The following is a 25,472-nucleotide window of genomic DNA, read 5'->3' as shown; positions in this document are numbered from 1 at the left end:
CACCACCATGTCCGCACTCTCATCCCACTGCCACCATCTGGGAGAAGGTACAAGAGTCCAAAAATCGTGACCTCTAGGTTCAAGAACAGCTTCTTGCCATCCAACGTTTGAGCTACACCCACAACATTGTACCGGTACCAAAAAATGCCTCCCCAGCCTGTCTGAATGACTACCGTCCGGTGGCCCTTACCTCGGTAGTCATGAAATGCTTTGAGAGGCTGGTGAAGAAACACATCTGCGCCTTCCTCCCTCGGAACATGGACCCGTTGCAGTTCGCATACCGTCCGAACAGATCCACGGACGATGCGGTCTCCCAGGTCTTGCACACCGCTCTCTCCCATCTGGACAGCCAGAAGGGTGGCTACGTGAGGATGCTGTTCATAGACTACAGTTCAGCCTTCAACACGATAGTCCCCACCAGACTGGCCGGGAAGCTAATGGAATTGGGGCTCAACACCTCCCTGTGTGCCTGGGTCCTGGACTTTCTCACCGCCAGGCCCCAGGTAGTCAAGATAGAAGGGAATACATCAAAGTCCCTCACCCTGAGCACAGGATCGCCCCAGGGTTGCGTCCTCAGCCCCCTATTGTACTTCCCTGTACACACATGACTGGAGAGTGAAATTCCAGGTGTCTGTAAGCACTGACTGGTTGTCAGCTGATCGACCGTTCCTCATAACTGTGCCACTACAAAGATCATTGAAAAGAAAATTGAGCAGGGTGTGTAACAGTGCCACCCATTCTGTTCCAAAACAGAAGTTGAATTCCGCCCTACAAGCACATAAGCACCTGTCTGAACAGTCTGAAGAAGGGTTTCGGCCCGAAACGTCGCCTATTTCCTTCGCTCCATAGATGCTGCTGCACCCGCTGAGTTTCTCCAGCATTTTTGTGTACCTTCGATCTTCCAGCATCTTCAGTTCCTTCTTGAACAATCAATCTAACCGGTTTGCTTTTCAAATGACCAGTACAGACACTGACTGCTGAATCGTCTTCTTTGCTGCCTTGATTATTCTATTTCTCTACAAATTTCAAGAATGGTAAATCTTGGCAAATTGAAATGCCTGGAATTACATTAGGGTAGCTCACATTTTAGATAACCATTGAACTAGGTTCCATTGTGACACTTATCTTATTTCCATGACAATGCCAAATGCAATTGATAGTGAGCACTGGAGGCTCTCGAACTATCTGCAAATGAACATTGATGTGCGTGAGGCTGTAGGCACAGCTCTGCATTAGAAGCATTTAGGCAGAGACTTAAATTGACAAGGCATAGAAAGATATGGTCTTAATGCAGGCAAATCCAATTTGTGTGGATTGACAAAAATGTCGGCATGGACATGGTGGGCCAAAGAGCCCGTTTCTGTGCTGTGCGGCTCTATAATTTGCCGAGCATTCGTGAGCTTGCGTGGATTGCACGAGTGAGCATATGGCTGCAGTTGTAAAGTGGAAAGGATGGAGCCTTCATCAGCCTGCCTGTGATCATGGGCACAGATGTGCATGTGGCAATGATTACAGCTGCAGTCAGGTGTGTGCGGGTGATTACAACTGCATACAGGTGCTTATGTGCCTGTAGGGCGGAATTCAACTTCTGTTTTGGAACAGAATGGGTGGCACTGTTACACACCCTGCTCAATTTTCTTTTCAATGATCTTTGTAGTGGCACAGTTATGAGGAACGGTTAATCAGCTGACAACCAGTCAGTGCTTACACACACCTGGAATTTCACTCTCCTGTTTGGCTTTTGCTGGAGTTCGGAATGAATTTGTTAGTAGATGTGACAAGGCTGCTCTGTGTTGCAGTGGACATGGTGCATGTCAAGTGTCAATAGTATTACCAGGACCAGGACATTTGTTGCAGCTTTACAGGCACGTTTAATGCAACAACACAACAACGAAATATGCACTGAACTATAATACAATAAATTATCAGTTATACTAGGTAACCAGACCCTAATAATGCAGGTTGAAGCCCGGAGTGCAACCTAGAAAAAGTCTGAAGAAGGGTCTCGACCTGAAACGTCACCCATTCCTTCTCTCCAGAGATGCTGCCTGCCCCGCTGAGTTACTACAGCATTTTGGGTCTACCTTCGATTTAAACCAGCATCTGCAGTTCTTTCTGACACAAAAGTCCATAGTAGACCAGTGCTGAGATAGTGTTGTGGTTGGAGTTTCAAGTCAAGTCAAGTCAAGTTTATTTGTCACATACACATACGAGATGTGCAGTGAAATGAAAGTGGCAATGCTCGCGTTAGATTTATTAGTTAGATTTATTTCTCTCTTCTCTTCCTTTGACCTTGGAAACTTTTCCTTTGTGAGGTATATATATATCAAAGTCAGATCCTGTAGCCAACAGTGAGCTTACCCCTAATCGTAACTCGACAACAGAATATTGCAGACCACTTCTTGCACTTTTTATGCACTTGTTTTCTAATTGTGTTTTGTACTAACGCCTTATTTTTACCATTTTTTTTTTCACTGCCTTGTGGAATTTCGGTGATTCATATATAATCTGTGTTCTTGTGTGTTTGTGTGAGTCCATGTGTCTGTGGTGCATTTGCAAGCAAGATTTTCATTGTACCGTGCATTATATTTGTGCGCATGACAATAAACTCACTGTGACTTCTAAAAGCAAAACTCCAAACGTACCTTTCACAACCTCTCACTGAGAACTCGCATCACTTGACCCAGCTGAAACTGTCTGAACATTAAAACACCAAAATTTCAAATCATAATTCAGTAAGATAATTTTAAACAAGTGTTGTCGAAGTATTCCATAAAGATTCCAAAGTTCTCAAAAGATGTTAAAACTCTTAAAAAAAAAAATCTAAATGGACTATCCGTGAGTGGGTTTCTATAAATACAAGTAATTTTAAACTACATTGCTGTCTACAGGTCAATTTACATTCAAAGAAATAGTTACCTGAGGCTCGTGCAGCTTATATTTATCCAAGGTAAAAGGATCAGTTTCTGTAGCATAGTAGTAGTCTGCAACGTAACTATAGGTAGCTCATGGTGACTTCCTGCTCCACAATGAACTGCTCGGCTCTGGAGCACAGGCACTTTGCCAATGGCCAGCAGGTAATGGCAGATCATCTCGTGGGAAATGCTGAGGTTGCACTTTGTTACGTGGAGGTGAATTCTTGACAGCATCATTGGCGTTCCCCTGCAAATACAGGCCAATGTTCTGTACAACCAGAGTAATATCTCAAGGTAAAATTTTATTACTCTCAGAAGTGCTAAATTGCCTTATGCTGCTTATGTGAGAGTAAGCAGATCAACTGTTCTAGCCTCCCAATTAGTGCTTTCCCTAATTTGTTTAATTGTTAATGACACGTCAAGGTCTACACACAATTAGATTATTGAGCATAATTTCAGTTACCAGACAATTAAGGAAGCTGGAGCAGGAGATAAAAACATTTTTGATTACTATTTTCTCTTACATTAGGGAAATTGCAAACTGAGATTATGGGGCAAAATGCATTGTTTGAAAACATATTTAGGAATAGGACACCCAGCTGTTTGGTTTTGGACCAGAGAGGCAGGTTAAGAATGAGTTGTCAGGATTCTCTAAAAGTGCAAGCAGGGCATTAGAATGATTCCCACAGCCACCATGTAGAACCACAGTGACACAGCTGGTAGAACCACTGCTTTCCAGCTCCAGCCACCCAGATTCAAACCTGACCTCTGGCACTGTCTGTGTGGAATTTGCATAATCTCCCTCTAACCTTGTGGGTTATGTCATGTTACTCTGACTTCCTCACACATGATAATCTGACTTCCTCACACATCCCAAATACGTTCAAGTTGGTAGATTACTTACTTACTTACTTACTTACTTACTTACTTACTTACTTACTTACTTACTTACTTACTTACTTACTTACTGCCTATTATGCCTCCAGCAACGAAGGACCTCCACTCCTGTTGATTCCTTCAGTTGCTGTTTCCGTAACATATTTGTTTTACGAGACAGGGTTGTTAGCCCTGTGCTCAACCTCCAACCTGGAGGACCAGCGGATCGCTCTTCGTCTCGCCTCTACCCTTCGACCTGTCCAGCATTGGAGACCCTGACAGGAGATGAATCTCCCGTTGGCATAGCTCTCGGGGTCACTGAGACACACAAGCTCCACGACCACGACAAGATTGCAATTCCACGGGGAGTGGTAGATTAATTAGCCACTGCAAATGGCCCCACTTGTGTAGTGTGTGGTAAATTTTGGGGGGAGTTGATGCAAATATAGGGGGAATAAAATGAAATTAGTACAAAATGGATGTCTGATAGCCGGTGCGGTCTCTGGGCTGAAGGGTCTGTTTCTCTGCTGTATCTCTCAATGGCCCCTCATGTTTCCTGATATGGAACTTTTAGTTAAGCAAGAATTAAAGTGCGTTTATAGAAACCTCTGGCCCATGTGTGAGTACATCATGGGTTCAAGCCCAACTCTGAAGATTTGATCTATAATCCAGCCAGGCACTTGGATGGAGTTACAATAAAGTTCTACGCTCCAAGACAACCAAATCTGCCCTCACAGGGTACACATCCAAATTTTGACCAGGAACACTTAACCGATTTTTGTAAAAAATATTTGTCCCAAAACTAACATAATGAAATCAATCTAAGCAGGGTCTGACTTTAGACTTTAGAGATAGGCAGAAACAGGCCTTTCGGCCCACCAAGTCTACTCCGACCAGTGATCACCCCACACACTAGCACCATTTAAGGATTAATTTACAATTTTACCAAAGCCAATTAAGCTACAAACCTGCATTTATTTTGAGTGTGGGTGGAAACTGGAGCACCCAGAGAAAATCCACGCGGTCACGGGGACAATGTACAGACTATGTACAGACAGCACCCATAGTCAGGATCAAATCTTGGTCTCTGGCGCTGTAAGGCAGCAACTCGACCACTATGCCACCCTGGCATTTTCTTTTCGTTTTTTTTTCAAAAGTTGGATAAAGAGATGAGCACGCACAGAGCTGAGGAATCTGACTGGGCAGTTAATTTGCTGATGTTTTACTGTGGTGAGTATTAGCATTTCTCCAAGGTGTGGACAAATCCAACCTCCTTGAACAATAAGAAATGTACCAAGATTCAACTAAATTGGCCACAGCACCTGGACAAGCTGCATGCTCAAGTCACCCCAGCCAGAGGAAATGTCAATTCTGCACCGATCCAGTCATGGCCCTGAGGAATTAGTACTTTCAATGAGATCACCTACTTTTAAACTCTCGAAGCTACAGGAGAATCAAATAACTGCCAGAAATGTAAAATAAGAACAGAAGATATTGGAAATACTCAAGTCGGGCCACATCTGTGGAAAAAAATGAGTTAATGTTTAGGTTGAAGACCCTTGGCAACAACCTGGTAAGAGGGTGGCCATGGTGGCGCAGCGGTAGAGTTGCTGCCTTACAGCGCTTGCAGCGCCGGAGACCCGGGTTCGATCCCAACTACGGGTGCTGTCTGTACGGAATTTGTACGTTCTCCCCGTGACCTGCATGGGTTTTCTCCTAGATCTTCAGTTTTCTTCCACACTCCAAAGACGCACAGGAATGTAGGTTAATTGGCTTGGTGTAATTGTAAATTGTCCCTAATGCGTGTAGGATAGTGTTAATGTGCAGGGATCGCTGGTCGGCACGGACTCGGTGGGCCGAAGGGCCTGTTTCCGTGCTGTATCTCTAAACTAAACTAAACTGGGAAGGAAAACAACGGTCTTCGACCTGAAACATTAGCTCTGTTTCCCTTCCCACAAATACAGCCTGACTTGCTGAGTATTTGCAGCATTTTATGTTTTTTTATTCTCTCGACCCTAGTCCAGGTTCAGGCACCTGTTTGCTTCTGTCATTGTCTAGGCAAGGGTCAAAAAGTTCCCAATGGCTGTTGGACAGACCACTGCCAGATCTACTCTGCTTTCCCCTTCAGTCAAGCCGAAAATAACTGCAACAACAAAAACACTGTCTCAAGAAAGTCAATATTAAAGGGCTTGGTGATGTTGGCAGAATAAGTAAACCAGTGCCATCATCTTTCCTAAACCATGTTTCCAGCATCAAAGCCGTTTACATCCATTGGGCTCAGTACTGGACCCCGGAAACAGATTCTTGGTCTGAGCTCTATCATGTAAACAAGCACCAACCATCAAGCTATCGAACACTACAGACACCAACACTCCTTCGCTACGAACCGCCTTGGTTGCACTAGGAACTTTGGCCTTATGGTTTGTTTTGCACTATATTGTTTTTTTAAATTTATTGAACTTATTTTCTTTATTATGTTGTCAATTGATTAAGTACTGTGTTTACAACACAGTTGTGCTGCTGTAAGTGAGAATTTCATTGTTCTTCAGTACATATAACAATTAAACATTCTTGATTATGGACCCTTGTGTCTTGGCCTGTGCACACCACTGAACATTTTGTCATTTATTTTTCAGCTGGAAGACCTTACCAAATTGTCTGCGTTTTATAAATACAACATTTGAAATGAAAGATTTTGGGTCTTTCTAAAGTAGCGAAATACTCTGACCAGGCAAATCTTCCCATTAAAAAAAATCTGATTTCATTGTACTCTACTGAGAATGTTATCTCTAATATTGTATTGGCTGGTGCAGTACAAATTATTTTAAATCTTTTAAAAAATTTGGACCATTAATCAGCAAATTTGCACTTTTGTGAGAAACTTTCACAAAAAAACCTGCAATTTTTCTAGAGACTTCAGGTTCTTGAATCATGAGCAAAAAACATACTGCTAGAGAAACTCAGTGGGTTAGGCAACATCTGTGGGAGGGATTTGGTAGATGATGTTTTGAACCGGGACTATTCTTCAAACTGATGCTCTGGAGATAGCTGGTAGAATTATGTCCAACCTTGGTCACTATCTCTACCCTGCTCCCCCCACCTGACTAATTACCAATCACCTCTGTTGCCTAAATCAACGTAACTTGCCAGCTCTCGCCCTAACCCTTTCCCTTAACTCTACTATTAATCTCTCCTCTATATCATCAGTCTGAAGGACGGTCCCGACCAAACAAGCCGTCTGTCCATTTCCCTCCACTGCTAATGTCGGACCACAAAGTTCCTCCAGCGTTTTTTTTTTTGCAGCAACTTTTCTAAATTGGTTAAGTTTCCCATTCTTAAATTCTTGTTGCAAAGGCATAAAGAAATGTGGCATCCAATGTTTTTGTGTGTGCCTATAGTTTCATATAAAAAAAACCCATAGGGAATTCTATTTATTCTGCATATATATTTTAAATACAACAAAACTCGGAATTTCTGTTTTGCTCAAAGGATCCAACTGAGGCAGCCTCCCATAGTATTCATTGTCTTTGCAGCACATTGCAATAATGTATATCAGTAACTGATGAACAGTATTGGCCTGCAGCTTTAATTTCTAGGTTAGAGGAGAAATCATTAGCATGGTAGTATCTCTAAATTAATAACTTTGCCATGTTGATGTAAAATTGGATCATATCACTGTGTCTAGTTGCTTTTAATACTTCAAATGTTTTGTAAGCGCAAGTTTTAAAAATAAACTTTTCATATGGTTTGTGTATAGTTTTTGGAAAATATATTTTGGTGAATCCACACTCATCTGATTAGTTTTTTCCCCTTGATAGGAATATAGAATCCTTTATGTTTATCATTGTAAGGTTAACCCTCTTTTAAGTATGGGGGTGTACTGCATTTTAGGCTAATAATACACTGTGTTCTTTCTTCTCAAAAAACTTTCTATTAAACGGCAGTGATAATTAACAAGAGACACGTTGTTCACTGCTGTAAAGTAGCAGGAGGTTATTCTGGAGATGTCTGCTCTGGTACGGCAACTGTCTCCCTGTCAGTGCTCAGAGAGCCGTGGTTTTGTGACAGAATCGCGGATTGCGAGCAGGTTTCCCTCATCGCACCTCATTTCCATCTGGGGCATCAATTAGCATGTTTGTTGAGGCTAATTGAATGAAACTTAATCATAGCTCTTAATTGCTTGACTATGTGAAAAGAAACCACATTAATGCAGCTAATTAAGTGGATGGCAATAGATGCAACATAATTAGGAGTCAAATGTAAAAACAAGCGACAGCATAGGAGCAAAGAGGGTGGATTTGTGTGCCCGGTCACCTCGTTTATTGATGCTCTCCAAGCAGAACAATATCCCAGAGGCTCTCACAGTTATGTTTTTGGGAATGATGAACACCAATATATGCAAATAGGTTTGCAATTACTATTTTCAAGCTGTTAAGGGGCAGAGGTTTGCAAGGACCACACTTGTGGAAACTTGCATCAAGTACTCTCCAGTGACTTGTTAAGAGTTGTTTGAGTACTTTGGTTTGAATTGCCATTGTGTCTTGTTAAGATCTTTCTGTTCTGATCAGTATTGGGGCACAAATGACACGACTGATTGTGGAGACAGCATTTGCACATGAAAACCAGGGGAAGTGGTTTGAATTTGAGATTCTGCCTTGAGTATAGTAATTGGGGCTTGATGTTGACAAATATCTCTGTCAGTAGCTTGGCAGTTTGAGCAAGATCAATTTATTCACAGCTCAAAACAAAAGAAAATGGTGTTTTATTATGAGCTGCAGATGTAGCTGCATAAATGAAATATTATTTTAGGAAAAAATTGTATTGGTTTCGACGAAAACCTGACATTAGGGTTTGTATTGTATTGTGCATTTAGTTGCCATTCATTAAAATGTGTGATTTATTGGAGATGAATTTCACAGATATGCATTCTGTTTTTTTTTTTTCTAATTTAGAAAGATAATATTAAAAAAAGGACGACTCAAATGCTAATATTTTCACCTTCATTCTTCTCATTGTCAAGGATTACATGCAAAATGTCCACGGGAAGGAAATAGATCTTCTTCGGACTACAGTCAAAGTCCCTGGAAAGCGGCCGCCTCGCGCCACCTCAGCCTGCGCCCCCATCTCCAGTCCAAAGGCGAATGGTTTGCCCAAAGATCTGAGTAGTTTGCATATTTCACAGAATGCAGGTGAGTGAAAGAATGCACTGTCAAGAGAAAATTGCCTCCAAAACTGGGAGCAGAATTGGGCTTGCTGCCTGCCTTCTGTGTAACCATCCAGGATTGCAGCATCAGGCCGATATACCACAGGGTGTTCAGGAAAGAGAACCTTTATTGCCTGAATTTTAGCAACAAGACCCCCCTCTAAATGCACCTGCAGAGTTTGATGCACGTTGATGCAGTTGCAAAACCAACTGAAGTACCTTCACGAGTTGCACAGTGGTGCAGTTAGTAGATCAGCTGCTTTAGTTCCAGGGTCCAAAGGCTCATTCCTGACTCACAATGTGAATGGGGTTTTAGCCTTCTCTTTTTTACTGAATGGGTTTCTTCCCACATTCTAAAGACATGTCAGTTGGTAAGTTAACTGGCCACTATAAATTGCACTGAGTGTAGGTGAGTGGGAGAAAGTGGGGGAGTTGAGAAGAATTTCAGAGAATATAGTTTGTTTAATGAAGAGCGGGTGTAAATGGATGTTTAATGGTTGGTGTGGACTCTGTGGGCCAAAGGGCCAGTCTATGTGATTGTGCCACTCTCTCTTAGTTGTATAACTCATCAAACAGCAATAGTTTACTGCCATATTTCTATATCAATTGGATAAACATTAGAAAATTAAATGAGAGGCAAGTATTCACCATATCAGTTTATTTTCTTCCGTCGGAGTTAAGATAGTGAAATAAGGCTCAACACTCCCACACTTGAATAGCTGAATTACATTTTATTTTTACTGTTGTAAAGGGGCTTTAGCAAAGCTGTCAACAAATTACAACGGACTCTGATCCTTTAGTTTACACCAGAGCCATAATACTTGATGCATTGATATAGACTTCCTATCTACACTATTTAATGCTTTTCTGTCTGCTGCATTGTGAAAATGGCCTCACTTCTCCCAAGTATGGCATTGGACAATTATTTTATAGTGTATGAGAATCGATTGATTTAGTGGTGCAGGTATCAGCAGATTGGATTTTGATCCCCCACTGATCAGAGAGCAATGTATGTTTATAATCTGCAGATCTCGGAGAGGTGAAAAGCCAAACTTGGTTGAATATAATTTAATATCAAGGAACTGCAGATGTTGGTTTACCAAATTTTACAAATTTGTTTTATTTATTAAAAATTATTTTAACAAAAACTTACTTAGAAAGATTTAGAATCTTGGTGGAATGCAGCTAAGAAAGGTGCCCAGAATCTCCCATAACTTGACAGTCATAATTTTTAACTCACGGAGCCATTATATTAATGGATCTGGATCCCTAATCGCTGCAATTTTAACATATACAGAGAAAATTTACATCGGGAAAACTTGCTCTCCACGAGCAATACACAAAACGGCTGGTATGATCTAATCCCCTTTTTCATTTGAAGGATCTCTTAATTCATGCATAATTATCTTCACTGATTTATGATTAACTGTTGGGGGATTCAATCTCTCCTCGAACAAAAACAGAATTTTGATTTTTGAACCAAATATAAATGACACTGAACGAGGTTCACAGTTTCACTTGTAGTTACTTTCTGGAATATGCCTCAACAACATGTTTTAATAACGAGCGCAACCAAGGTATCACATCATTAACAGGCGACGACCTTGTGAGAAAGTGTTGAAATGGAATTTGGTACAGAAATGGAAATTGTTATTAAATGATTTAAACATTTTATTTCTACCAAGTGGATACAAACTGAATTCTAAACAAATACAAAGCTCTGATAATCCGGCACCCTTGATATGGTGGTGGTGCAGGACTAGCAGATTGTTCAGGCAATTGGGTGATACTCCTAATGCCCTTTTTTTACATGCTGTGCAGTTGTGTAATAAATGTTATAATTGAATCCAATGATAAACATTCCACCACTCCAGATCAGTGTGGCTGTGGCTGAAACTCCACCCACATTCCTGAACTCTGATATTTCAGATCCTAGCCCCAGTCGCTGTCCGGAGCCCTGGCACTGATGGGATACCTCTGCTTGCAGACTGGATTCCCAGCTCGCATTCTAGAGAATCAGTGAGCCCCATGCTGAACAATTGGATGCCGAATTATTGAAGTTAGTCTCAAGAGTCTCAGTGTTGTTAGAACCACCAGAGTATGGTTGTTGTAATTTAATGACAAATCCAAGTTGGTCTTCAGAAGGTAGAGACGAGACATCTTGAAATGCCGCTTTGTTTTCTACACGTCTCCTCCTGTGGAAATCGAATTGCTTGAAAAATTGACCAACTTGGATATATTAAATCAAACCAGAAAATGAAAGAAGTACTCAGCAGGCCAGGTTGCATTTGTGTGAAGAGTACCAGAGTTAATGTTTCAGATCGAAGACCCTTCAACAAAACTTGGATAGCTCTTAATTTACAGTAAAACCCATATTTACTCTGCTATCCAGCTGTATGGAAATTCTGTGTAGGAAGGAAATGCAAATGCTGGTTTAAACCGAAGATAAACACAAAAAGGTGGAGTAAAGGGCCTGTCCCACTTGGGCGACATTTGGGCGAGGGCAGAGCATCGGTGAATGACGTCCGTAAAACCGTCAAGTTGCACGACGTACACGCTGACGTATGCTGGCATGCGGGTGATGCCCGATTAGGGTTGAGGCTGTAAAATATTCTTCCTTTAAACATTAATTTATTAAATTTAATACAATGAAATCAATTGTGCAATTGAAAAGATGTCTGAGTTGTTCCGTTTTATTTATTGGTCCACTTCCAGATTCGATCACAGTCTATAACTTTTCACAGGGCTGGATTCAGTGAGTGTTGACTGAACTCCCCTCTCCCCTCATCCCTCCGTCTCCACTCCCCCTACCCTTCTCCCTTCTCCCCTCCCCGCTCCGCCCCCTTCTTCCCTTCCCCCTTCTTCCTCCCTGCTCCCCTCTTCTCCCCCTCCCCTCACCTCCCTTTCTCCACCTCTCCCCCTCTCCCTCCCATCTCCCATTCTCCACCCCCCCCCCCCCCCCCTCACTTTCCCCGACGCCTGCATTTATCCCATAGACAATGTTACTAAAACAGACAATGTGACCTTTGTGCAGTACTTTAGTGGGTTCTAGCTGTCACAGGCTGGGTCCACAAATGGGGGGCGTCAGGGAAAGTAGTGGGGGGGTGGTGGAGAATGGGAGAAGGGAGGCAGAGGGGGAGAAAGGGATGTGAGGGGAGGGGGTAGTGGATAGGGGGAGAAGAGTGGAGGGGGGAAAAGGGAGGAGATGGGGACTCCCCCTATTTGTGGACCCAGCCTGTGACAGCTAGATCCCACTAACAACTCGTGGCCAACAGTTTAGTTCCCATGATGAGCAGGCAGAAGCCAGAGTTAGGGCTAGGGTTATGGTTTGGGTTTCCTGCGGGGGATCGCTGGTCGCAGGCTGGGTTCACAAAGCGTGGGGGGGGGGGGGGGTGGGGGGGGCTGGGTCCACAAATGGGGGGGGGGGAGGGAGTCGGGGAAGGGGGTGGGGGGGGGGGGGGGTAGGTATAAGGGGGGAGAAGAGGGGGGTGGGGATAAGGGGGAGGAGAAAGAGGGGGAGAAGGAAGAAAGGGGGGGAGGGGGAAGAAGGAGGGGGGGGGGGGGGAGGGCGAAAGAGGGGAGAGGGGATTGATATAACATACAAGTATCACTGAATCCATCCCAGTGAAAAGACACGGTGATCGGATCTGGAAACGGACCAATACATCCATAAATAAAACTGAACGACTCAGACACCTTTTCATTTGCACAATTGATTTTATTGTATTCATTTTAATATATTAATGTTTAAAATCCATGCATTGAAGGAAGAATATTTTACAGCCCATCTGTGATCCCTAACCCTAACCGGGCGTCACCCACAGGCCAGCATCCATCAGCGTGTGACAGGGCACACGGCATGATAAGACACCCAAATGTCGCTCCTGGATTTTGAACATTCCAAAATCCTGAGGCGACAGGGAAGCACCGCGTGTTAATGCGTGTCACAGCACGAGTCACCACGCGTCACGCCCGCGTCACCACGCGATAACCTCTTTTTTGGCTGCCGTCTAAATGTCGCCCAAATGACGCCCAAGTGGGACAGGCCCTTAACTCAGCAGGTCAGGTGGCTTCTCTAGACAACCTATTTGTATTCTCCAGAGATGCTGCCTGACCGCTGAGTTACTCCAACTTTTTCAATCTCTCGGTTCACTGGAAAATTTAGCATACAACATGATGTCTAAAAATAGAAATGAAAACAGTATTGTGGTATTTATAGAAATAACATCCAGTGGTCCAGAAAATATACCCTCCTGGCACCACCAGATTGTGGTGCATGCCAGATTCAAGGTGTATTGGCTTTTTAGGAAGCTACATTTTGTTTGTTTAAAACAGACAAACCTATCCTGTTGAAGGCAGGTGGGATACAAAAACCCAATAGGTTCACACATTAAATATTGCCACTCAGAGCTAGGCAGTGGCTGGTAGCCAGTGCTTGTGGGATTGGATGTATCACTCAGTGTGAGGAGGAAGGGTGAGGACTGGGATTGATATAACATACAAGTATCTCTATGTAATAGTCTTCACCTGTCCTGTAATCTATATCTATCTGACATATTGGAAAATAAATATCCACTTCTGTGGAATTCAACCCTGCTCTTAACTTCAAGCTTCTAATATTTTGCTTTGCAGCATATCCAAGTTTTGATGGCACTCAAACAATTTTTAATAATGGATTTGATCATTTTAAGCAACTCGAATATAGGCCAAGAAAAGCCATTTGCTGACGTGTTTTGACTATTAACCATCGTGCTTATGTTAATCGTTAACCTCTTATAAATTTCTGTCAGAACCCTCCAGGACATCATTAACTTATTTATATGTATTTATGACAGCTGGTAAACCTTTAAATCTTTATATAGCAGTCCTGCAAATAAAAAGTTTACAACACTGACTCCAGCTCTGCGCAGCTTAACTAAACTTGCAATTTTCTTGTTAATTTTCATTATTTTTTTCTTTTCATAAAATTCATTATAGCAGGTGTAAACTTCAAACACGTAAACTTTTAGCCAGTTATTGGGTATCTCATAGTAAATGTCCCACTCAGCATTGACTGCTCTTACTAGAGAATTTTGTTCTCGGAAAACTAAAATATACGTCCCCTCTGCACTGAGTGTAAGGACTTTGTCCAACCCATAAAACCAAAATAATAGGATGAATATTCAGTGACCTAGAATACTAATTATTGCCATGAATATTAATGCAATCAGACTTTCTTTCCAGCCAGACGTCTCTGAAGATGGGACTGTAATGAGAGCAGTTAGGACTGAATGCTGTTCACATGACAGTGAGTCGGTAATAAGGATAGCTTGATTAGCACTGTTTTCGGAGATGAAAGAACTCACGTGGGGTGTGGGGGAGGCACTCGTTGCCTTGCTGAGCACCGCTGGCTGTGTGCCGCTGACTCAGATTAATGAGGCCTAAGAGGTGCATTATGAGCAGTGGCAAAGGTTTGATCTAATGGATTCAGTCATTTTTCCTTTGACTGACAGACATGGGGAAGTAATTGCCTGCATAGGAGAGCAGTTCATTGGCAGTCAATAAAGAGATCCTCTCCTTTTATTGTTGTATTACTTCTGCTGCGGTTCATGGTGTCAAAGCTGCTGTGTTTAGAGGGTAAAGAAAACATTGTAGTATGTTTTCATAAATTCATCTAATTTGTGATTATTTTATATAACACCGACTTCATGTTTGGATGACAAAAAAATACTCTATTCAATTAACAGAGCTCATATCCCTTCTGTGTAAAATTGAAAAGTGAAAAATATAAATGCTTTAAGGGCTAAATCCCTTTAGCCTACTCGGCCTCTGGGTGTTGCTTACTCCAGCATATATGAAACCTTGGGTGCCCCAACTTGTGCTCCTTGAATTTTAACCCCGTTCAATCAGCGTGGTACAGCTCGGTGGCTGTCCATGTATTTTGCCGTGGTAAAGAATAAACGGAGTTTGCAGCAAATGGTCATGGCATGGGAACAGGCCTTTCGGTCCACCACATTCATGCTGGCTGATAGACTCCCATAAGTATGGTTTTTCATCCCATTCTGCATAGTCCAGCTCTTCTGTTCAAGCTATCCAAAATTTGGGGTCGTATTCACAGCTCTTAGTGCCACCTGTTATAATCTGGGAGGCCTAAATATTAAGGTAATTGAGAATACAATGTGAAGGCACAATACAGAGAGTTAACTGCCCTGACTGTGCCTCCCATACTTTTGTAAACTTCTATCAGATCTTTGTCAACCTCCAATTCTCCAACAATAATGTTATTCATTGACTACAGCTCAGCATTTAATACAATCATCCCCTCCAAGCTGGTTACCAAGCTCTCAGATCTGGGTCCCTGCGCATCCCTCTGCAATTGGATCCTGGACTTCCTCATTCACAGGCCACAGTCTGCTCGTATTGGTGGAAATGTGTCATCCTTGATAACAATCAGCACGGGAGCACCTCAAGGCTTTGTGCTCAGCCCCCTGCTGTAATCACTCTATACTCATGACTGCGCAGCCGGACATAGTGCGAACTCCATCATCAAGTTCGCCGACAACACCATTGTTCGCCGACGACGTATCACTGATGCGGACGAGTCGGAGTATAGAAGTGAGATCGACCAATTGACCAAATGGTGCCAGCTCAATAACCTGGCCCTCAACACCAGCAAAACCAAGGAACTGATTGTGGACTTTGGAAGGGGTAGGATGGGGACCCACAGTCTCGTTTATATCAACGGGTCGATGGTGGAAAGGGTCACGAACTTCAAATTCCTGGGCATGCATATTTCCGAAGGTCTCTCCTGGTCTCAGAACACTGATGCAATTATAAAGAAAGCACACCAGCACCTCCCCTTTCTGAGAAGATTACGGAGAGTCGGTTTGTCAAGGAGGACTCTCTCTAACTTCTACAGGTGCACAGTTGAGAGCATGCTGACCGGTTGCATCGTGGCTTGGTTCGGCAACTTAGGCTTCCAGGAGCGGAAAAGGCTGCAAAAAGTTGTAAACACTGCCCAGTTCATCATCGGCTCTGACCTCCCTACCATCGAGGGGATCTATCGCAGTCGCTGCCTCAAAAAGGCTGCCAACATCATCAAGGACCCACACCATCCTGGCCACGCACTCATCTCTCCGCTGCCATCAGGTAAAAGGTACAGGAGCCTGAAATCTGGAACATCCAGGTTCAGGAACAGTTTCTTCCCCACAACCATATAACCATATAACAATTACAGCACGGAAACAGGCCATCTCGACCCTTCTAGTCCGTGCCGAACACATAATCTCCCCTAGTCCCATATACCTGCGCTCAGACCATAACCCTCCATTCCCTTCCCATCCATATAACTATCCAATTTATTTTTAAATGATAAAAATGAACCTGCCTCCACCACCTTCACTGGAAGCTCATTCCACACAGCTACCACTCTCTGAGTAAAGAAGTTCCCCCTCATGTTACCCCTAAACTTCAGTCCCTTAATTCTCATGTCATGTCCCCTTGTTTGAATCTTCCCTACTCTCAGTGGGAAAAGCTTTTCCACGTCAACTCTGTCTATCCCTCTCATCATTTAAAAAAACTCTATCAAGTCCCCCCTTAACCTTCTGCGCCCAAAGAATAAAGCCCTAACTTGTAACCATCAGACTATTAAACACAACTTCAAACAAACTCTGAACTATAACAGCCTATTGCACTTTATCTGTTTATTTATGTGTGTATATATATTCTAGGGTATATGGACACACTGAACTGTTCTGTATTTATGCCTACAATACTCTGTTGTGCTGCAGCAAGCAAGAATTTCATTGTCCTATCTGGGACACATGACAATAAACTCTCTTGACTTGACTCTTGACGACTTGACTAATGATCCTTTAATCTATTTCATTGATCTGGGTGAATATCAGCTTGGATATTGCCGTGACCACCCTTGCTGCTCGATGCCGATGGGGCCTCAGTGTAATATACTTCAACACCTTATACACTAAGCATCTTCAACAGTGCAACATGCCCTCAGCAAGAAATTGGGACTTCCAACTCTGGCCAGAGAGCTGCCAGCTGCCACAGCTGACCTCTCTAATCACTGGTTTATGTGTGCAGATAATGGTCCTATGTGCCTATGATCTCCTGATGGCACAGCACAGATACTCAATCTTGCTGAAACCCCCTTTGCTCCAGTTTATCAGAGAGCGAGAGAGAAGGATACAACACAGAACCATGACCTTCAGCCCATGGACCTTGATAACAAGAGGAATCGAATATAGGAGCAAAGAGGTCCTTCTGCAGTTGTACAGAGCCCTAGTGAGACCACACCTGGAGTATTGTGTCCAGTTTTGGTCCCCTAATTTGAGGAAGGATATTCTTGCTATTGAGGATGGCGTCTAGCTTGCGAGTATGAGCGCTGCGGCACCATGCTGTGGCCGCGTACTCAGCGGCGCTGTACACGAGTGCAAGAGCACTGGTTCGGAGAGTAGATTTCCTGGCGCCCCATGACAATCCATCAAGCAACGCAGGAGGTTGTTCCACGCCGAGTCTTTAGCACGGAGAGCTTCAAGGTGGTGCTTGCAGGTCAGCTGCCGATCTAGCTTCACCCCGAGGTAGGTAGGAAATGGGTTATAGGGTAGGGGTGACCCATTGAGGGTGACGGTTAGCTGGCGTTGAGCTTCCTTATTGTTCAGGTGAAAGGCTGTGGAAGTGGTTTTTTCCATACTCAGTTTTAGTCTCCACCCGCAACAAGTTCCATTACCGCCGAGAACATATCCTCCTCGTTTGACCAACTCCTGTCGGAGTGCAGTAGGGCCAGGTCATCTGCATATCCATACTGGCGCGAGGTCATGCGTGGCAGATTGCTGATATAGAGATTGAAGAGCATGGGGGCCTTGGGGGACTCCGTTTCTTAGGCGTCGGAGTCAGCTAGATTGTCCGCCGCTGGACTTGAGTACAAAACTGCAGTTGGCAAGGATGTTGGCAAGGCACTGCACTAAATGACGGTCAGGAATGGTGCAGAGGAGCTTCAAGATCAGCCCCTAGTACCACCCTGTATCACAGTGAGGACCACCAGTGTGACTCCCGCCTTGTGACCCATTTCGAAACTGTCTTCGATGTCATTGGTCAGCTTGACTATTAGATGGGTGGTGCAGCGTCCACGATGAAATCCGGCTTATTTAGCGGGTAGTTGGAGGTCGATGATTGGATCGAGCCGGGCCAGGAGAAGCCGCTCAAGGAGCTTGTACGGGACACAGAGGAATGAGATGGGCTGATAGTTCCTTGGGTCGTCCGCAGGCTTGTTTGAATTTGGTAGCGCAATGACGGTGGCTTTCCGCCAGATCTTCGGAATGGACAGACCAATGAGGCAAGAGGAGTAAAACTCACGGAGCCAGACCAGGCATTTAGGACCGCAGTGTTTCAGGAATTCTGGGGGGGAAGTTATCAGGACCCTGGGCTTTTCCACATTTCAATTGAGAGATCACAGAAGAGAGTTCTGCAGAGGAAAAGGGTGCTGACAGGAGCCCTTTATCGCCTGGAGCTTTCCAAATATTAGTGGTTTCCTGTTTGACAGAATGACTATTGTTTTTTGTCCACATCTTTGAAGTGGCCGTTGGCCAGGAGCTGGTGGGCGATGGAATTGGCCGTGACAGGGCAATGCTTTAGGCGGATACTTCGACCAGTGGGGCGATTGAAGGTCTTCCAAGCCACCCTACTGGAGTGTGGGAAGTGAATTCTTTGGGCTGCCTATTCCCACCACTCTCTGCCCTTTTGTCGAGGCAGTTTGTCAGTTCCGTGGCCTTGGAGGCAGCCTCTTCGCCAGGTTCAGCGTGCCTCGCCATTCAATCTGTTCATGGTTGATCTACCCCAAGTCTCAACTCCTCCTCTGTACCAGATCCCCATTGTCCTCAATCCCCTGATCTTTCAAATATTTACCTACCTCACTTTAAATACTTATAATGATCCAGCCTCCACAACTCCCTGCAGTAGAAAATCCCTGAGATTCGCTATCTGCTTGGAGAAGAAACGTTATGTTCCTCCATTTTAAACGACCAGCCCGCTATCTTGAAACCATATCCCATCACTAAAAACTCTCCCACTATTTGAAAACATCTCGATATCTACCCTGCAGTACCCACTCAGGACATATGTTTCAATAGAATCATCCATCAATCTTCTAAACTCCAAAGACTACAGTCCCACCAGTCCATCAGTGGAGAGAGAAAATATACATCTCCTCATCAAGCTCAGTCCAATTGTGAGAAGTTTTGTTTTTCTTCCTATAGATTATGCTTGCATTGAGCACTTATATTTTGATCAAATTTTATTCTTGGATTTATGCTCATTTTTGAGTCACTTACTAGTTTAACATTTATATCAAACCCCAGAAAGTTGAGTCAGTGGGTTGTAAGGCAGTGATGGAGAATTAATGATCATGGATTATTGCATATTTTTTATCCTTGCTTGCATGATGTATACATGAAAGGCGATGCACTGCAGATGCTATAATGTGGAGTAAAAGAAAATGCTGCCAGAGGAACTCATCAGATCAGATACTAATTGTGAAGGCCAAGGTCTTCACTGCATCAGAACTGAGGTATAGAGGGGAGATAGCCATCATAAATATATGAGAGGGAGTGATGAGGAAAGTGTGATAGATAGGTTGTGGAACCAGTGGTAGGCAGGTGGTGACGGTGGGTGGGGGGAGAGGGGGTGGAGTTGGAAAATTGGGAAGTTCATCGTTCATACTAGGTGTTTTGAATTACCGTGAATCTTTGAATACATATTTTTTAGAAAGGGATGAGGAAGGGGACAATAATCCAGCGATTAAATCTCATCAATCAAAGTGAGCGCTAATATTTGTGTTCCGGTATGTTCTGAGGATAAATGCAGGCATTGAGGCCCAGATTATGTTGGGGCACAAAACCTCAATTAATCTTTTCCAACAATCTTTTGCATCCTAATCCAATAACTCCCCATATCTTCAGTGATGCCAAGGAATGGACATTGGGTAACAGTGAAGAGGAGCACAGATGAGTTTGTGTTGTGTTAAGTACAGATAGAGAAATAAAAATTGGGTAAGATTCCATTGAGAGGAAACGAACAAGGAAGAAAAAAATGGAACAAAAAAATTTGAAATTTTTCATTTCAACAGTTTACAACATTCAAGAATCGGTTACAGTTTTCTTTCATTTCAGGGCTGGAGATATTGAGTGGGATTGCAACAACTAAAATCATCTCCTTAAAGCATCATTGTACTGTTAATAATATAGAAACATAGAAAATAGGTGCAGGAGGAGGCCATTCGGCCCTTCGAGCCAGCACCGCCATTCATTGTGATCATGGCTGATCGACCCCTATCAATAACCCGTGCCTGCCTTCTCCCCATATCCCTTGACTCCACTAGCCCCTAGAGCTCTACCTAGCTCTCTCTTAAATCCGTCCAATGACTTGGCCTCCACTGCCCTCTGTGGCAGGGAATTCCATAAATTCACGACCATCTGGGTGAAAAAGTTTATTCTCACCTCAGTCTTAAATGACCTCCCCTGTATTCTAATACTATATATACTGACCCTTAACGTTCTGCAACAAGATTCATTCAAGTTTTGGCCGAAATATTTCCCAATCATGTTAACGTTGCTTCAGTCCGGGCGGTAGGGTAGTGTAAACATAGAAACATAGAAAATAGGTGCAGGAGTAGGCCATTCGGCCCTTTGAGCCTGCACCGCCATTCAATATGATCATGGCTGATCATCCAACTCAGTATCCTGTACCTGCCTTCTCTCCATACCCCCTGGCCAGTAGAGTGTAGCAGTAGAGTGTAGCAGTAGAGTTACTGCCTTAAGGACCTGTCCCACTTGGACATCATTTGCACGTAATTTATGCAACATCATTTACCCGTCACAACGCACGTGTCGTGATGCGCGCATGGTGCGTGGTGACGTAGGCAGTGATGTGCGGTCGCGCACAGCGCCCCAGGATTTTGGGATGTACAAAATCTTCGTGGGCCATCTGCGTGGCGCGCATATGAGGCCCAAGTGGGACAGGCCCTTTACAGCGCCAGAGACCCACTTTTGATCCTGACTAAGGGTGCTGTCTGTACAGAGTTTGTACATGCTCCCTGGGACCTTTGTGGGTTTTCCCCAATATCTTTGGTTTCCTCCCACACTCCAAAGACGTACAGGTTTGTCTAAATGTAAATTGTCCCTTGTGAGTGTTAATGTGCGGGGACCGCTGGTCGGTGCGGACTCGGTGGGCCGAAAGACCTGTTTCAGCGCTGTGTCTCTAAACTGAACTAAACTAAAGTTCAGGAAATTGCCTTTTGACCCCGTTATTTACCAAAAGCTTGTGAACAATTTGCAGGCCAAAGCAGATCAGCACAAATAAGTCCGCATGCACTAGCAGTCATCTCACATTGCAGCAGGCTGTCAGGTTACTTTAATGCCAATCACATTGTTTGTGTAAACCCTGTCATTATTTCCCCAGCAAATTCTAGACCAGTATTTTCACAATGTTTGCACATCCATTACAATGCAATGCCATCAAACAAAATCATTGCTCATTCATCTCTCAGCTGTGAATATAAATATTGTACCAGGAATAAAAAGCTTGCTGGAGGTGTGTTAGCACTGGTGATGCAAGCTGGTTAAATATGCATATTGTATCGGTTATTTTTGGCTGTGTTCTCTCTGGTGTTATGTGGCCCATTTTGTGATGTTTACTCTTGTTGACTTGTAGTATTAGATCTTGTGTCAAGCTGGGTCTCACTGTCTACTTTTTTACTGCTTGACCAGAAAAGAAAAAGAGACTTTACATGAAATAAAATGAGTAAATAGGCACGGTCACAGGCAAATCTCTCTTTAATGCAAAGAGTATTATTTTTCCAAACCTTGTGCAATTCAAAGATATTATAAATTTACAATAGAGACTGCACTGCTCCAAATTACTTTTATTTGATGCAAATACAGGTTTATATACTTGTGAAAAAGGGCATGTTCTACCTCAAGATAATTTATTGTAGAAACTGGCTACAAGTATTTTGGCATTTGTTGATCAAGAGGTCAGACTTCAGCTTTTCATTATAGTGAATAAAGCAGGCACAAATGTCATAACAAATGGTCTCAAGGGAGAGAAGGGTCCCACGTTCCTTAGTGGTGTCTGAGTGTGGTGTCAGTCATGTACACGCTGCTCTCTGACCTTTAAAGAGAGTTAATGGCCATTTCATTAAAACAGATCAGCACTGTAAACAGCTGCTGGCAGATGAAGCCTGGCTCCAACATCTGACTGAACTGCCAGGCTAGAAAGGGAAAGGATTGTGGTAGTTTGAGGGTCACACCGGATAATAAGATAGATATGATGTGACTCATGGGCTGCCTCCTGCTCAGCTCTTGCTCAGGACAGTTTTACAGAAATACTGGCTGACATCTGTAAGCATTATTCCAAACAAAAATTGTCTCTTTTATTTAAAGCTGTTGAGGTGACATTGAGTAAATAACTGTCCTTTTAATCCTGACAGTGCCATCATAACATGACCAAGCTTTTCCTTTCATTGCAACTGTGGCGTTTAGTTATGTTTGCCCTTTATGCACAGAAATAGACCATGGAAACAGTTATTGTTTCACTAGTTACTGAATATAGAAATAACTGTGTTCTAAACCATCTGTAACTTCCTGTTCTTCATTCTTATTTCACCTATGTTTTAGTCCTATTCTCTGTATTGTTGCTTCACCTCGTCAGTTCCCATGCTCTCCCATTTTCTTCAGTTTCATACAACCGTTTTGTATGAAAGCTTTTATTTGCTCCCATTGCTGATATTACAATATTTGCGTGTTTTCTGAATTGCCCTTTATTTCTCCCACCCCCTTCCCCCAGAGAATCTGCTAATGGCGACACCGTTTCCTTAATAGAAATGTATCCTGCACAGGAAAGTGAGAAAAACAGGATCATTTTTAATTGCCAAGACATTTGGGACCAGGTGAAGAAGACAAAGGGAATTGCTTTGGCAGAGAGAGAGAGAGAGAGAGAGACAGACAGAGAGAAAGAGAGAGAACAACCAACGTGCCAGATTAAACTGTGAAATGCTAGTCAGAGCTTTGCTGAAACCAAAGCAAAAATGCTGGAAATATCCAGCAGATCAGGCAGTGTCTGTAGAGTGAGCCAAACCTGGGTCAATGTTACAGATGTCTAATCTTTCAGCAAAACGCCAATTCTGGCACATACCGAGTAAGTGAGATACCCCAAATAATTGAAACTAATGTCCAAAAAGGGAGTGGTCAGTGGAAATTTGAATCTATACATAAGCATTTTGCTGGCTCCTCTGTTTTCTGTTTTACATTTTACATGATTTCATACAACATAACAAAACATGCTTCATATTGTCTTTGGAAAGTCCTGGGGTGCAAAAATTGCGAAATAATTGTAATGATTCTGTACATTCAGAGCCAACTCGCACACAAGCCTAATTCTACCTCAACAACGGCGCACTCATTCCACCTTTTGCACTCTCGTGAACTTTTTTATATTTGAATTATGTTTTTGTATTAGTATCGTTTTTTGCACAGCCTTTCTTTCAGAAATGTGTAGTTTATGTATAATTTGTTGTGTCTTTGTGTCTGTGGTGCTGCTACAAGCAAGAATTTCCATCGCACCGTACATGTGCATATGACAATAAACTTGATCATTCAATATTTTGTTTCTTATAAAATACATGGACTAGAGTGAAATTATTCAAGTTGCAATTGTAGCTATTATACAGTGGTGTGAAAAAGTGAACAATTTATTGCACTGTTGTTTTCATTAATTGGAAAATATTCTGGAGCACTGGGAGCAGACACGTGAGCAAACAACTCAATTCAAAGGCTGTTTGATCTCCATGGCACTGCGCATGTTGAGCCAGGACTCTTAGGTCACTCTAGCAAACATCTCACCACCTTCAGGGCACTTCAAACCCTATCCAGCTTCCATTGAAGATGCATCTGGTATCAGAAGAAATTGGGTGATAGTGGACTCCTGCCAAATGACACAGGGTCCCACATTTCAAAATGCAAGCACAGAAGGTGACTAAAATAAGGTTCTCATAAGGTATTTACACAATTTTAGTGCACAGATACGGGCTCATCAAATTCTGTCAACTTTTTTCTGAATCTTCACCTCAATCTTGTTCTTCTGCTTCAGTCTTCAAAAACCTTTAAGTTAAAAACTGAAAATGCACCACACTCTCGGTCAGCATTTATGGAGAGAAACAGTTTCTGAAGAAACTTTTTCACTCTTTTCAAACAGCTACCTTATACCTCTTTAGTCTTTTAAAAGCCGTGATCGATTCTGCTTCTGAAGAGCACTCAGTCTAAAGACGTTTTGTGCTTTAAAAGCTGTGTTCCGGAGGAAATTGCCACTCTACCTTTTAACCGTTCAAACTTATTTTCTGGAATCTTTCAAAATCACATCAAATGAAGGGATTTTTGCAAAGTTGTCACTGTAATGGTTAGAAAACATGGAGACAGTTCTTGTACAGTAAACTCCCAGAAGTATCAATGACTGGATTATCTTTTGTCGATGGAGGAATAAATATTATTTTAGGAACAGATGATAACTCCACAAATCCTTTTGAAATCATCCAAATAAGAGTGGAGTTTAATGTTTGGTCTGACAGATTGCATTTGTGACAGTGCTGCAGTTCTTTGAGTCTTAGCTTGGATTATTGTGCACAGGCCTCGGCTTTTGCGTGGTATTTAATCTCCCCGGCAGTACACCTCTATACACTGTGATTATCTCGCAGAGAATTCAAACCAATGTGCTGACTCAAACTGCCATGCTTTTGATCGCACCTTGCGTGAACTCTACCACTCCTCTACGCCCTCCGAAACACCACCTAGCCTGGTCCCAAGGCTTCGGATAAAAGGTTGTGCCCTCTGTGATTCAAACCAACTTGCCCCTTTTGATGCACGTGAACGGCCCTACACTAATGCTCTTTGCCTTTGCTAATCTGTGGTTTCCAGTTCCAATTTCTCTTAAATTCCTGACTGGATTTTTGTTTTGTCTCCCATGTAATTTTATTGTGTCTTGATTTATCTCCATTGCCCTTATGTACTTCCACCTGATTAAATCCATTTAAGTAATAAGAAGAATATTTACAGAGGTTTAATGAAACCTTCTTCACCTTTTATAAAATCATCTTTATGCTTTTTTGACTCTTGCCCATTTTAGCAAGGTTAGCGGTTGGGCAGAAGGTACAGAAGGGTTCACCACCAGTTTCAGGAACAGCTTCATTCCCTCAACCATCAGGTTCTTGAGCCAATCTGCACAACCCTAAATGCACTTTGGCAATGGAACACTACGGGAAACCTCTTATACTACCATGGGCTTGTTTTCTAATTGAGCTTTGCACTAATTTGTGTTACACTAATGTCTTGATTATTGCATTATTCTTTTTTCTTTTCATTGTCTTGTAGAATTCACATGCAATGTATGTGTAAGCTATGTTTTTGTGTGTTGTCTGAATGCATTTGTCTGTTGCT

The 25,472-nt window shown here is 42.9% G+C and overlaps 1 protein-coding gene across 5 annotated transcripts in view; it reads left to right on the top strand.

Moving 5' to 3' along the window:
- The window catches only part of agap1 (ArfGAP with GTPase domain, ankyrin repeat and PH domain 1), a 566,650-nt gene that overhangs the window by 350,537 nt on the left and 190,641 nt on the right, over nt 1-25,472 (top strand). For all 5 annotated transcript variants that reach the window (XM_055638440.1, XM_055638441.1, XM_055638443.1 and 2 more), the window contains exon 11: nt 8,812-8,980. In XM_055638440.1, coding sequence (XP_055494415.1) covers nt 8,812-8,980 — 169 coding nt within the window. The remainder of the gene's footprint in view (nt 1-8,811; nt 8,981-25,472) is intronic.

This window comes from Leucoraja erinacea, chromosome 7, assembly GCF_028641065.1.
Source record: "Leucoraja erinacea ecotype New England chromosome 7, Leri_hhj_1, whole genome shotgun sequence".
Classification (NCBI taxonomy): domain Eukaryota; kingdom Metazoa; phylum Chordata; class Chondrichthyes; order Rajiformes; family Rajidae; genus Leucoraja; species Leucoraja erinaceus.
The sequence above is the reverse complement of the archived record's forward strand: the minus strand, read 5'-3'. Positions and strand labels throughout refer to the sequence as shown.